The sequence below is a fragment of the Leptonotus elevatus genome, chromosome 18 (genome assembly GCF_054856555.1).
Source record: "Leptonotus elevatus isolate MCC_2025b chromosome 18, RoL_Lele_1.0, whole genome shotgun sequence".
Lineage (NCBI taxonomy): Eukaryota > Metazoa > Chordata > Actinopteri > Syngnathiformes > Syngnathidae > Leptonotus > Leptonotus elevatus.
In genome coordinates, this window is record NC_141256.1 from 2,516,770 (window position 1) to 2,532,081 (window position 15,312).

At 37.9% G+C, this 15,312-nt stretch overlaps 1 protein-coding gene across 2 annotated transcripts; it reads right to left on the bottom strand.

Moving 5' to 3' along the window:
- On the bottom strand, window positions 1–3,934 carry LOC147158248 (uncharacterized). 2 transcript variants are annotated; one of them, XM_086061225.1, is made up of 2 exons: window positions 3,630–3,934; window positions 1–610 (listed from the first exon to the last, which is right to left on the bottom strand). In XM_086061225.1, exons 1-2 carry the CDS (start codon window positions 3,793–3,795, stop codon window positions 324–326), a joined length of 453 nt encoding a protein of 150 aa, XP_085917351.1. In that variant the 5' UTR covers window positions 3,796–3,934; the 3' UTR covers window positions 1–323. The 2 variants fall into 2 exon arrangements, with proteins under 2 accessions (XP_085917351.1, XP_085917352.1); XM_086061226.1 differs by lacking the exon at window positions 3,630–3,934 and adding an exon at window positions 1,106–1,561.
- Window positions 3,935–15,312: the final 11,378 nt, after the last annotated feature.

Here is a 15,312-nt window from a genome sequence, read left to right on the forward strand (position 1 = left end):
TTCAATGGTTGTGTGATAAAAATAATTATCCTTAAAACATCCCTTTAGCAGAAGAGGAGGTAGTTTAGCAATCATATGACATTAAAAACAATTTGATACATTTAAAAGATTTTTAGTGGAATAAGCATAGCATATGTGAGGCTTAACATAAAATGTTGTTCATTAAAAAGTGTCGCAATATATCGGCAGACGAATATGTGTTCTTTGAAGCCATCTTGTGATGAAGTTCTTTGAAGGTCTTTTTTTTTTTAATGAAAAGAGTGTCGCCATAGTTCGTCTCTTCTTTAAGAATTTGGGGTAGACTACCCAAATTCTTCGATTTGTCACCTGGGATTATTCTGCCCAAAATGTGACTGATCAAAGGAATGATTGCCCAAGAAAAGGCACTTGCTCTTGATCCGTTGACTGATGTCCTCAAACGGCAGCTCCGGAACCGGGCACGGATTCAGCTGACGTGGCTCCAGGTCGGAGGTGATAAGATTGATGCTCCAGTTGTGGAATTTCGTCTCTCCTTTCAACCTGAGAGCATCAGTTGATGAGATGGCCGAGCCTGGCACGTCTCCTTTCCAGTTGTGGAATTTCTCCTCATCAACCCCCTGGGGCCGTTCTCCTGAGTGCAGAAACTTTTCATTTTTAGTTTCTCATAAACTCACATAAATTTTATTTGGAGGAAAAAACCCTGATCGTTTTTGTTAGTTGGGATTAGTAAATGTTATTTGATTAAGATCCGTAGGTCCGGTGCTGTTGGAACAGGAAAAGATCTATTTTTGTGACATTAAAATAGAGCCCAGCCCTTGATTGAGTTGAATGACATTCGCTCATTCATTAATATAAGACAGAGCTTGTAAATATTTATCTTTCAAATAGGTTTTGTTCAATAATAGGTAATTTTTTACCATGACTAAATTTGTTCTAAATTTGCATAACTGTGCCTTTCATATCTCTTATTCTCTTCCCAGAATCCCATGACCGGCCGAATCCTGGCATGCTGGGAAAAACTCACATATATTCATATTATCTATACTCTTTTGCAAACACTGGGCTCCAAACATTACATTTTTCAAATATGATTCTTGAGATAAAAGATATAATATAATATAATTACCTTCATTCGGCGAATATGCATTATTGTCCTTGCTTGCTTCAGACTTACTTTGCGATCGATTTCCTCTGATAGATTTCTTCATATTCAAACTGTGGATTATCATTTTCAAACTCATCCTGTCAATTGGAGTGTAGGCCGATACCCCACAACCTTTTTAATTTCGTTTTTAAGTTTGATTTTAATTTTCTAACTCGTCTACATTGGTTAAATTCTTAAACATAAACTCCCTCATTTGACAAAGATCCACTGATTTTTTCAAACACGTCAAGATAAAGGGAGGACAAAATAGAGACCTCATGACTCAAAAGACGTCATAAATAACTCAACCCTCTAAATCAGGCTATGAGATAAACAAAAGAGCTACAAAACACTATAAAACTGAGCATAAGCAGATACAACTTAAGACACTAATATATGATGACTTTGGGGCCATAAAAATAGAGGTAACCATATTACTCTAATTCTCCTAGAGTCCTAAAAATTATTTAAACTGCAACCTCACCTCTTTTACAGATTAGTGGGGCTGAGGATAAAGTCACACAAAATTCACAAATATCTACCATTTCCTAGATTTAATCAAACTAAAAATCATCTTCAAACTGGTAATCTTTCACATATTAGCGGGGCTCATAAAAAACACAGCACACAAAATATTTCTGGGATTTATAAATCACAGTGCTGTTAAAAAAATATCTAATTTAGCCATCAAACTCTTAGTTAGTCTTTTACTCGTTACTACTCATTCTATTCTATTATTTATTTTATACTATAGCTGCAGCTGGACGAAGTCCAAAAAAGTTCCTCACGGGGAAAATAAAAATATATCATATCATAACATATTAATAAAATTCCCATTGTACCAATTCAGAAACTGATTCTCCCAAAAATATAGGCAAAAATTTAGTAGGCTATAGATTGAAATACATTTTCTCAATCCCTCATTTCAAATTTACATATGCCGTTTTCAATTTCCTGAAATATCTTGCTATAGATCACAGTTCCCCACTCAACACATTAAAAATGCCTTGCATATCACTATGTAGCATTTTACTGAATGGATCACATCTCATTCCGACCACCAACTTTCTCAGTCCAGACCCCCAGCAAAAGGCAGGACGGCAGCTGTTGTCAATGTTCAGTCCTGGCCAGCATGGCGGCTGCTGTGGCAGCAATGTTCAGAGCAGGCATTTAGATTTCCTCTGGATGCAAAACAGCCATAGGGGAGAAGTCACTAGAATGAGGCGTATACACAGTCACTGGGCATTGAGGAATTCGAACATCATGTTTTTCTTAGGCACAGGACGAGAAGACTGTTGCTCTGCGGCTTTTGACCTTTGATCTCTGCCACATCCATTCAGACGCTGTCTGCAATGTGGATCCGATGACACACAGTCTTTCTGAGAGCTCACCTGATCAAAAAATGCACATTCGTTGATACAATGCTTTAAAAATGCCAGACTGAGGATATGGGATCACAGCAAGACAGTTCACTCCCTGCTTTCTCAAAAATGTTTCGTAAAAAACACAGCCTCTTTATTCATTTCTCTTTTTTTTTTCAATACCCCTTCAAATAGCTACTAGCCATACAACGTATCAGCAGCTGGGGCGCATCCCGTTCGCAGTTTGTAATCAGTGAAGGCCATCAAACCCTCATCTGCCTTGGAACTCAAACATCAGTTTCTGAAATGACACACTCAGAGAAAAAACAAATATTAAAAATCATTATCAACATGTCAATTTCAAAAACATTCATAACTCCTTATTCAACTATCTTACTTCCAGCCACAGCTATAAAGATGTAGGCATAATTATATCAACTCTCAAACAAAATGCCATTATTTTATCATTACTCTTTATTCATTTGTCCCGAAAAGGGAAAGTTAACAAATTAACCATCGTCATCAATCATTAAAGTGTAAAGATTTATTAGCTCAGTCAAATACTATTACTTATTTTATATTGTTTATCATTCCTCTCTTACCATTTTGACAAAAAAAGAGTCCCATTACGAGGACACATTATGCTCACAGCGCACAGCTCAGCCCCCACCTTTTTTTCTAACCTAGAAACGGGGGAAGGGGGGGGGAGGAATCTTAACATTATAAATCGCAAAACCTATTTTATCATATTCCCATTAATAAAACAAACGCCACTATCACAACAGTATCATCTCACACAAAACAACACCAAACTTAGTTAAAATATTAAAGAAAAACAAACAAAATCCCCATATGCACACTTCTCACTTACAAACCCCCACCTTTTTTAGAAGCTAGGTCACACACTCAAATGCATACGCACACACTCTTCAGTCATTATAAAAAATAAATAAACGGTGTTATTCCTTCAATTCGTTGTCTACAAATCTTATAGCATTTAAACTGCAGTTTTATACGGTGATTTCAGTAAACGGGTAACTTTGAACAACCCATCCGTAAACTGCTCCACAAATGCTGGAGTCATTTTAGCATCAAATTCAGCCTTTTTCCATTACCAACAAAGAAAATACAAAAGTCTGACATACCATTTTGTCCAGCGAAAGCTTTGTATACAATCGATCCATAGTTCGTTTTTTCATTGTTCATCGACGCTTTTATTTTTCGCTGAACCGGAAGCGCATTCAGGACAAACCATTCTGTATCCGGGTCGAAATCGCCTCCATTTTTGTTTGTAGTTTTTGATGTATACATTCGGTTTTAATACAGTGACGTCTCACTTTTAGTATTAATAGTTCAATATGTTAACACATATGGCCACACACAGACAGACATAAGAATCACGTGACCTCTCGTTTATACACAGCGGTTACCCAATCCCGCTGAGCTAAACTGTTCTCCATACATTGCAAAATTTCTGCAAGGCGCTCATTTTTTAAGAAATTTGTCACGCACTAACGAACTCAACCGTGGAACAAAAGGAATTCAAACGGGAATCCTGACCTCAAAACTACATATTGTAGAAGCGCCAACAAAATAAATCACGTAATCTCTCGATTGCAAATACAGTGATACAAAATCCAATCATCGCTGTAATCAACCTGGACCCCTTTCTGTTCAATTTCAAACAGGCGCTTTTTCTAAAAAACATATTACGTGTAAATAGGACTTTTTCAATAAGAGCCATGAACAAATATGATACTCGTCCCCAAATCGGCCAAAACTGCTTAAAAAGCAGAGCGCATACCATAATCTTCAATATATATTATGGTCTAAGGATTCTTCATAGCGTTGACGAAAAACAAAACAAATCAAAAAATTAACCGCTATTTCTTCCTGTACAAAAAAAGCTTCATCACTTCGAGTCTGCATCACGTCACCTTCAAATGCACCACTCCACGACGTGTTTAGTTCAATATCGTCGGAATTATCACAACTCACAATAGAACGACATCAAACTACACTCGTTCACACAGATCTCTTTTAAAATTTAGACAATTTTGGAAGACGAAAAAACCAGCTGCAGCGGACCAGACAGACAAAATTTCTTCTACGTGGATAAAGATCTCCACTTACCGGAATTAATATGGCGCCAGAAATTCCGCCCGTCCGTGAACGCCGCAGCCTGCTCAACGTCAACAACACCATCCGTTTGGTTCAACGGAGGAGACCATTCGTTATAATTCAGCGTCGGCGGTCACCATTTGTTAGAGTAGACAATATTAAGTATTGTACTCTTTGCGTGTTCAATTAACTGAATGGTGAGATTCTGTTGAAGAAGTTCCTTTGCAAAGGTTTTAATTACCAGAAGCTTCTGGTCCACATAGACAAACCATCCAAGCGATGCTCTGTTCAAATGTGTTCTCTCTTTCTAGCCCACATCGTTATTTATTCACAAAAAGGGTTCAGAAAAAGGTCAGCCCACAACACACCTGGTTACAACTGAATACAAGAGAATCCGTTCCCATGGGTATAAATCAGATTAGAAAAAATACAATAATAATAAGCCTGACTCCCTTCCGACACAGCAGGAAGCGGGTTACAACAGGATTTTCCGGGGGCAGTAACAATTGGCTATTATTGGCGAACGAAGCGGCTCGAGCCTCTGAGAAAAACAACTGTGTGGTATGTGTAGGTCCGCGTCCTTTATTGAGAATCATTCCGGCTAAAATAGATGATCACTGTATAATGGAATTAATGAATAAGGCTGTCCCCAATGTCAAATTCTCGAAATGGGATAAGGTGTATCCCCTCGTCGATTGGCAGAAAACTAAACCAGTATTTTCAAACACTGTTGCAAATGGTAATTTTACATGTATTAAAATGACAGGTACTGGAGAACAGTTGGGGGGACTAAATTACATCACTCAGTGCGTGTCATTAGTAGATGTGGGACAGAAGTTCCAACCACGATCCAGGGCGGACATATACTGGTGGTGCGGCGATAACAGAATATTTGATAAGTTGCCTTTAAATACAAAAGGATATTGTGCCCTCATAACCCTTCTCATGCCAGTACAAATCTACCCCATCTCTATTGATAACCTGTTACAAATGATTGACAATTGGGAACCAAAACCTTCTTTTCAGAGGACCAAACGACATTCTTGGCAAGAGCAGAATGTTCCCACCTACATTGATGCAATTGGAGTACCAAGAGGTGTGCCAGATGAATACAAATTAACTGATCAAGTACTCTCAGGATTCGAATCTGTAATTTGCTGGTGGTGCACCATAAACAAAAATGTAGATAGAATTAATTATATACATTATAATGTACAAAGGCTAGGAAATTGGACTCAGTCTGGCTTTGAGGCTGTACGCGGCCAGTTAGCCGCCACATCTTTGATGACATTCCAAAATCGAATTGCACTAGATATGTTACTGGCAGAAAAGGGCGGAGTTTGCTCAATGTTTGGAGATCAGTGTTGCACTTTTATTCCTAACAATACTGCTCCAGATGGAAGTCTGACAATTGCAATTGAAGGACTGCGAACACTCAATAAGAAAATGAAAGAGCAATCAGGTGTAGATACTTCTGTATGGGATAATTGGATGAATGTGTTTGGCCGCTATAAAGCTTTGATTTCCTCAATTTTGATATCTGCGGCTGTTTTCACTGCATTATTAACGATTTGTGGATGTTGCTTAATACCGTGTATTCGTTCTCTCTGCCAAAGACTTATTACCACTGCTATTGAAAAACATGATGTCCAAAATAAGTCCTCTCATATGATGGTGGCTTCTGCTAAACCATACGTGTCTTCTATCGCATCCAATGAGAGGGACGAGGATCCTGCTGGCATATTTTTGTAAAAATGTTTGTTTTTGGGCTCTTTAAAGAGCCCAATTGAAGGAATGTTAACTTTGTATACATTTTTACTGTTTTACTTTATATTTTAACCATTTTATTATTAGTTATAGCTGTGTAGATGTAGGTATAATTATGTTAACTCAGTATGGCTGTATGAATAGAAATATATTCTTATCTGTGTTACTTCCATGAGAAAGAGCAACGGGTCTGTCTATTCATTCGTTATCTAATGGGAGGGCCGGGATTCTGCTGTGTCGGAAGGGAGTCAGGCTTATTATTATTGTATTTTTTCTAATCTGATTTATACCCATGGGAACGGATTCTCTTGTATTCATTCAGTTGTAACCAGGTGTGTTGTGGGCTGACTTTTCTATGAACCCTCTTTGTGAATAAATAATGATGTGGGCTGGAGAGAAGACACATTTGAACAGAGCACTGCTTGGGTGACTTCATTTGTGTGATCAGAAGCTTCTGGTAATTATTTACCTTTGCAAAGGAACTTCTTCAACAGAATCTCACCATTCAGTTAATTGAACACGCAAAGAGTACAATACTTAATATTGTCTACTCTAACAAGAGCCACCAGAGATGTCCCTTCCCCCCTCTTGCCCAACTGGTTTTGTAAAGACAAAGGAATCTATTTAACACATTCGCTTCAACCCCCCACATCACCTTAAATTATAATACAGAGACATACTGAGTAAATATAAAGCAGTTATGTCCACTTCTAAATAGTAATATTATAAATCAAACAGTTATAATTAAATTAATTCACTTCAGCTTTTACTTTGAAGTCGGTCTGTGTGGCGGCGTAACCACTAGCTTGACTTCCCTTATCGACATATTGGCTTACATTAGCTACATTTGTATTGAAATTATGTATTTTACTACCAAAATTATCACAATGTCGAAAGTAGATTTAATCGCTAATTTAGGATGCTAAGAAACCGTTGATTGTTAATTCGCCGTCATTGGATGATTTGGCACAACTGTCTGGCGTGGCTAACAGCTAGCTGTTAGCATTGGCAACTAGTGCCGGGTGTTGGTACCAGATGTGATCGGGCTGCCAGATTGTATTGGGGTCACCTACAGATGATGTACAAATGATGTTTACAATTGTTCAATAAAATTTTATTTAAAAAATTGACAGGTGACATCTAAATATTGGAAAGAAAATATTAAAGATGTCATTCAAATAACATAATGTATGGACTAAAATTTTAAAAATGTAAATAAACCTAAGAATATAAAAGCAGGATACTTTAAGATTGAAGAAATAACTAGAAAAATTTCCGCAGTAATTTTGAATGGGCCTGCTGACTCTTGCAAGGTGGAAAGACGCAATACTTGTAGCAATAGTAGTAGTAGTATAGTAGTAGCAAGTACTTGTAGTAGTAGTAAGTACTTGTAGTAGTAAGTAGTAAGTAGTAGTAGTAGTAGTGGTAGTAGTAGTAGCAGTAGTACTTGTACTTGTAGTAGTAGTATTAGAAGTACTTGTAGTTGTAGTAATTTTAGTAGTAGTCAAATGGCCAAGATGGCCGGTGACCCAGGTGGGCGAGGGGGAAAGAGTCTTTGGCGTACCTAATCAATTGGCCAAGATGGCCGCCGCCCCGGGTGGGTGAGGGGGAGAGAGTCCTTGGCGTACCTAATAAATTGGCCAAGATGGCCGCCGCCCTGGGCGAGCGGAGTGGCGAGAATCCTGGGCGTACCTAATCAATTGGCCAAGATGGCCACCGCCCTGGGCGAGCGGAGTGGCGAGAATTCTGGGCGTACCTAATCATTTGGCCAAGATGGCCGCCGCCCTGGGCGAGCGGAGTGGCGAGAATCCTGCGCGTACCTAATCAATTGGCCAAGATGGCCGCCACCCCGGGTGGGCGGAGGGGAGAGAATCCTTGGTGTACCTAATTAATTGGCCAAGATGGCCGCCGCCCTGGGTTGGCGGAGGGAAGAGAATCCTTGGTGTACCTAATCAATTGGCCAAGATGGCCGCCGCCCTGGATGGGCGGAGTGGCAAGAATCCAGGGTGTACCTAATTAATTGACCAGTGAGAGACCAGGCAGTATAGCTAAAAAAGCACTATTTAAATAGCAGTCCATTCCATTGCCTTTAAAAAAAAGAATAATAATGTTGCGTTTTTTTTTTTTTTTATGTATTTTTTTTATGTAAATGAGCTGAACAGTTTAAAATTTAGACGATAGAAATCGGTCAAGAAATGTGGAAGTTAACCATAATCAACATAAACTAAACGTATCTTACTGTCCCTTTAAGAAACATGCACATTCACGCACACACATTGGAGTTGAACATGGAGACATCACGCACACACATTCAACACAAATGCATGAGATACGCACACCTCGAACAAAAGCCTCTCACGACTTAACGGTTGAAGATGCAGATTCCAGAAATGGCTCGTTAGAACGGCAAGGGTTTGGGGAACGCGAGCATGTTGTCATTTTTTTAATCGGATGAAAAATGACCAAATTAGAGCAGATTGAAAACTTATGATTTATAAAAAATGAAGAGAGAAAGGAGTGCCGAAATTAACATGGAAAAGATAGGCGAAAAAGTCTGACTTCTCCTCGCTTAAAGTGAAAATAAAGGTACTAAATGACACCTTAGCCAAATAAAAGTGGGTTTGTCTGAAAGCAGACCCTTGTGACTACAAAATGTGCGAATTTGATGTCTAGTGAGCAAAGATTGTGACCATGGTGACGAGTTGAAGTGAAACTTTTGGAAATAGATTTTTTGGTTCCCGTCACTCAAAGGCTAATTGCTCCACTCAAGCCGACCCAATACACACCAATGTTAAAAGGCTATTTCGCTCACTGTCTTTGAACCCGCACAGGGGGGAGAGCTTTCATTCCTTAATTTTTTTTTGTGACGCTGAGCTAAAGATGGGAAAAATTGCAACAAAATAAGCTAAAATTCATATCGGTCGGCTAACGTATGCGCGCGCAGCGTGTCTTGGAAAAAGGTGCTTGATGTGTGATTTTGTCTTTCCTTTTCCCATTCATTTCAATGGGACTTTTTGGGGGGAGTTTTTTGGGAATAGCGTCGCCATGGTAACTCGGAATTCTATAATTCCGCAGCGAGTCAGATCGAGCCGCATCGTTTGATACCTCATTTGTGCCGGTGCGATCTACGGTACGGGCCGCATATTTGCGGAAAATAATAAACCCTTTTTCCCTTTTTCTAGGATAGTAATATGTGCCTTCTGCTTCACAGCAGGCCCATAATAAGATGATTGCTACCTGCAACTTAATGAGGAAATCGGGACTTGAAAGGAACATGCGACAACACATTAATTGCATTTTATGGTCAACACTTTGGATTATATTGTTGTATTGATGATTATTCCGTTAATATGATTTTTGATGAAAAGAGAATGCTACGTCATGCTCTATGGGGTATTGATATTATTGACAGAACAATATGATGAGGATTTGAATGACACCAATGTTTTAAGTGACAGGAACAAAATGAGTACACGTTAGGATTTTTATTAAGACATTCTTTTGAAGTATGACAATATGATGTTTAAATGTGCTATTAATTTGATAATCAGGTGGGAATGTTGGAAAAATTGGATAATAAGTTATTAGTAGTTAATATTTGCTGCAATTAAAATGCTACACCCACACCAGATGCATGTTTTTTCTATCATTGTGAGTTTGGTACCGCCTTTTGTTCTGCCTTCTAAACTTGTGAATAACTGTGCAGAGCAAGGAGGTGGAGGCAGGAAGTTCTTTGGTGCTGAGAGCATCCACTTCCTCCATGATTCACTGTTAGTAATTATTTTATGCATTACATTGTGTTTTAGCCAGCTTTAATTGTTTAAAATATGATAAACAATGACAGCACTTTACTCAATGAGCTGTTGTTTTTTACATTTGAATATAATTGAACTGTGTATGCATCTTTATTATAATAAATCGTTTTTCTGGATTAAATTAGTTTAATGCTGCTATTGCTAATTTTGCACAACTTTAGCACTTTCATATAGTACATTATAGCTTTTTGATAAAGGAATTGATATGTCTAACAAGCATTCAATCAATGCCCGGAACACCTCCCTGGGGAGGAGTTCCGGGCATGTCCTACCGGCGGGAGGCCCCGGGGACGACCCAGGACACGCTGGAGAGACTACGTCTCACGGCTGGCTTGGAAACGCCTTGGGATCCCGTCGGAGGAGCTGGCTGAAGTGGCTGGGGAGAGGGAAGTCTGGGCTTCCCTGCTAAAGCTGCTGCCCCCGCGACCCGACCCCGGATAAGCGGAATTGAAGACGGAACGGAACGGAAAATGTCTAACAGATTTATATTGTACAATAGTGATGATGGATTAGAACTATTTTCTATTTATAATGCGATTAGTGTTATTTATGCGATTAGTTCATTTCATGCCATCCATACACTGAACCTCAGCTTGTGAAAGTTTAGATTAAATTTTTGTCAAATTTGTTTTGAACACAACTGAAGTTTAGATTATCTTTTAAAATAATGCTGGCCTAATTGTGGATGTGCTTAAACTTTTGTTTAATGTTGATTTCAAATCTTCTCGGTGTATTCAATTGATTATTCATGCACTACAATTTTGTAATGTCCTATAAATAAAATTCTTTATTTGGGGACCTTTAGCAGATATGAGATTAAAATAGATTAATTACATAAAAACAATTAATCCCCTGACAGCACTAATATACAGTTCTGCTCAAAAGTTTGTGAACCTCTTGAGCAATTTGGACTTTCCATTTGTTTCAACCTGATTTTGTTGTTCAATCTGAACCATTACATTTTATATGAAATAACAGGTGTAGGTTTATCAATTAAATCCATTGTTCTTTTTTTATTTTTATTATTATTAATTGTGTAATCAAAACCTAATTAAAAAGAGTTTTTGGTCAATTCATGTAGGTGCAAAAGTAACTGAACCCTGAGCTGCATTGCTTAAAACAAGCAGCCAAGTAGGATCAGGTAGGACAAATTGTGCATCACTGACTGTAACAGAGACAAAACCACATCACTTTAGTCTTACCCAGGTGAACCGGTTAGTCATGCGAAGAAAAATCTCAGGGGACCTCAAGAAGTGGGTAGTGACAGCACATCTGTCTGGGGAAAGCTATAAAGTCATCTGAAATTTTTTTTGCTTCATCATTCTGTGAAGCAGATCATCTGCATCTAGAGAACACTAAGAATTAGTACAAACCCGCACAGAAGTGGACGACCTTCTGAAATATCAGCAAAAACCACAAGAAAAATTATAATTTAGGTAAAAAGCCAACTCAAACATCACATCAAGGGATTTGCAGACCTCTTTTGCTGCATATGGGACACATGTGCATGCTTCAACAATCAGAAGAAAAGTCAATCGACATGGCTTTCATGGAAGGCTTGCTCGGTAGAAGCCTCTGCTCACAAAAAAAGATTAAAGCTGCCCATCTCAACTTTGCCAGCGAGTACTTGGACAACATTCAAGCATTTTTGGAAGTCCCTTCTGTGGACAGTTTGGTCGGAACTAAAACAGTCATGATTGGTGAAAAGTCAACACTGCATACCACACTGCATACCAGCAAAATAATCTTGTACCTACAGTGAAGCAGAGTGGTGAGAATGTTAAGTTCTGGGCAGGCTTTTCATCCTCAGGACCTGGACAACTCCACATAGTCCAGGGAATCATGAATTCAGAGGAACATTGTGAAATCCTGGATCATAACCTGAAGCCGTTCTTTGTTAAGTTACAGCCTGGTAGAAGATGGATCATGCAACATGACAATAATCCTAAGCATTCCAGAAATACAACCAAGGAATGTCTGAAGAACAACAAGATTCATGTTCTGCATGTGCTCAATCAAAATCCTGACTTAAATTCTTTCAAAATACTGTGGCGCGGAACCTGAAGCGTTCAGTTTATGCTTGACGCCCATCCATCTTCTCTCAATTGGCTGCATTTTGCAAGGAAAAGTGGCACAAATCCCCCAAAGTAGATGTGAAAGACTGATAAGTCACTAAAGAAAGTGTTTGGATGACGTTCTAATTGCAAAAGGAGGTGCAATGTCTGATTAAGTGAGCGGTTTACATACTTTTGCACCGATGAAATCTGAGTTTTTCTTAAATCAACAACTTTTGTTCAAGAATGAATGACAATATTATCATTCTTTTTGTTCAAGACCATTATTTTCAATGTCAGCATTGTAGATTGGGGTATGACTAAACATTGAATAAGGTTATTTTAAAATTTTATACGAAAAATCTGACCATGCTTGCAGTGTTCACAAACTTTTGAGCACCATTGTATGACCATCCATCCATCCATTTCTTAACCGCTTTTCCTCACAAGGGTCGCGGGGGGCGCTGGAGCCTATCCCAGCTGGCATCGGGCAGTAGGCGGGGTACACCCTGAACTGGTTGCCAGCCAATCGCAGGGCACACAGAGACAAACAACCATCCAACTTACAATCACAGCTATGGACAATTTGGAGTGTTTAATCAACCTGTCATGCATGTACGGGGAGAACATGCAAACTCAAACCAGGAAGGCTGAAGCCCGGACTCGATCTCACGTCCTCAGCACTGGGAGGCGGACGTGCTAACCAGTCAACCACCATGCGGCCCCACCACTGTATGTATGTATAGAATATATATAAAATATATCGTGTATTAGGGCGGCGATATTGGAAAAACCTGATATGCAATATAGTTGTTGAATATAGTGATATCGATAGAATTGCGATATTTAACATGTACCTAATGAAATCAAGTTTTCATTATCTAATGAAAGAATTACGGAAATAAAAGATAGCTCAATATGTCACATGACGTGGAAACTAATGAGTAAAAATGCTCATATTTACAGGATAATTTTTTTTTTTTTAAAGCAAGTGGAGATCTAAGATTAAAAAAGATTCCTGTGACCTATTGACCCCCAAATCAGTGCTGACTCATAGTGGCATGTCTGCTAGATGACACACACTTTTCTTTTTCATTTGAGCTCTTCACTTATTTTAAATATAATTTTTTTACTCAATAGCTTCCTGATCATGTGACCTATTGACCCCAAATCAGTGCTGGCTCATAGCGGCATGTTGGCTGGATGACTCACAGCTCTTATTTTTTCATTTTAGCTCTCCACTTATTTTTATGATGTTAGAGTTGTCAAACAATCAAATTTTTTAATCAGATTAATCACATTTGAGAATTTTGATTAATTACGATGAATTGCCTAATAAAAAAAGGCTTTTTCATCTAAAATGTTTCCCCCGCCAAATTTGTAGAGCACCGGTTATGTGTTAATTATTTTGAAGTTTAATGTTATGAGACGTCTTCAACATTTTTTGACCCACTGCACACGCTCATCCTCCTCTTTTTCTAATCAGTTAATTACTTGCATAATTTAAAATGGAAAAAAAATGACCCCGATATTTTGACATGAACAAATATTCTAAATGTGATACGCAAACATTCATTAAATGCTTTACTTTAATGCATGAAATTATGTTTATTGCTCAAACACAACCTGTGCTACCTTAAACGTAGCCATCCGCTGTCATGCTAAAAGATCATCTATGGTTAAAATTAATAGTGCGATTAATCTGCGTTAATTCAGGATTAATGGGATAATTTGTTGTGATTCATTAATCAGTTAACGCTTTAACTTTGACAACCAATATTTGTTTTCCCTGTAACGGGAATTGGTGCTGTGTTATACTGATAAAACTTTTAAACTGCTTGTCTATACCGAAACATCTTTTAAACTGTTTGTCAATAAAAAATAAATAAAAAAACTTTTAAAACTGCTTGTCAATTTAATGTTGTTAATGATGTTCTCCGAGCTCGCGTCCCTTTGCGCCTACTACCTTAAATCCTAGAAAAGGGCAAACTTGAAATGAGGAGCGGCTGGCTTGACTCTGTAAAAAGAAGAGGCGGCTAGCTTCCCCACAGGTAACTAGAAATTATATCAGAATACATTTTAAAAGTAACCCTTATACCCTTAATAGTGTCTTTTATTTCTACTTGATTTTTTTTCTTCTAAAAATTAATCAAATTGTAGTGTTTAAATGTAAAATATTCCAAGAAGCATGCCCCTAGAAGGGTTGTGTTATTTTCACCTTTTCATCCCTGACCCGTTTTGATGCCAGGAACGCACATAATCTGACTTTTTATTTTTTATTTTATTTTTTTACTTGAGGGCAGACCCCCTTCTTATTGATACTCACTGTTTACATTAATGCTTCCATGTAGCACTGCCTACTTTTTCGTTTTGTTTTCAATTCATTTAAAATAAATTTTCATGTCTTTTTTTTTATTTTCAAATTGATTTAACGAAAAATACACTCTACTAACAAAAACTTTTCCTACATTGCCCCCGCTTTTTTTTTTTTAAAAGAAAGAACCCTCCCCCCCCAAAATGGTAAAGATATATTCATTACAGAAATACGATTCTACATTGTTTTCTTTGTTTGTTTATTGAACATATATACCAGCAACAGAAATACTACAATTTAAATAAAAATATTTAAAAGAAAAGTTTTTGTTTTTTGTACATGCATATGGTCATCATTAAGCACAGCTTACATGTTCAAAAGGGAGTAGGAAGAAGTAAAACAATTTATCGAGTCCTACCCCCTTACAAGAAAAAAAAAACTTGCACATATAAATAGCTTCACTTATACGTGCATGGATATGTCAACAGCATTGAGCATTTAGCTTACACGTATATTTTCAATTGCACTCTATTTTCTAAATTTGTACTGGCTTATACCTGAGTTAAATATTGTTGTTGTACATATGTGCAAATTATATATATTGAGCAAATAATACAAAATATATTTAAATCAATGTACTCGTTAAAAAAAAATTAGAGCGACAACGCCCCAACGACACTCATTTTCACGACACTTCAAGCTAAAACGTGGAGAGCTATTTTGGTCCTGTAGAGGGCAGTAACATAATTTTGCACAA

Bases quoted from the DNA above. Each gene is read 5' to 3' on its own strand.
- LOC147158248 (XM_086061225.1), bottom strand. From the start codon at position 3,795: ATGTATACATCAAAAACTACAAACAAAAATGGAGGCGATTTCGACCCG. The intron at 611-3,629 runs GTATGTCAGACT...TTCTGCACTCAG, and splicing joins AGCTTTCGCTGGACAAAATG to GAGAACGGCCCCAGGGGGTT.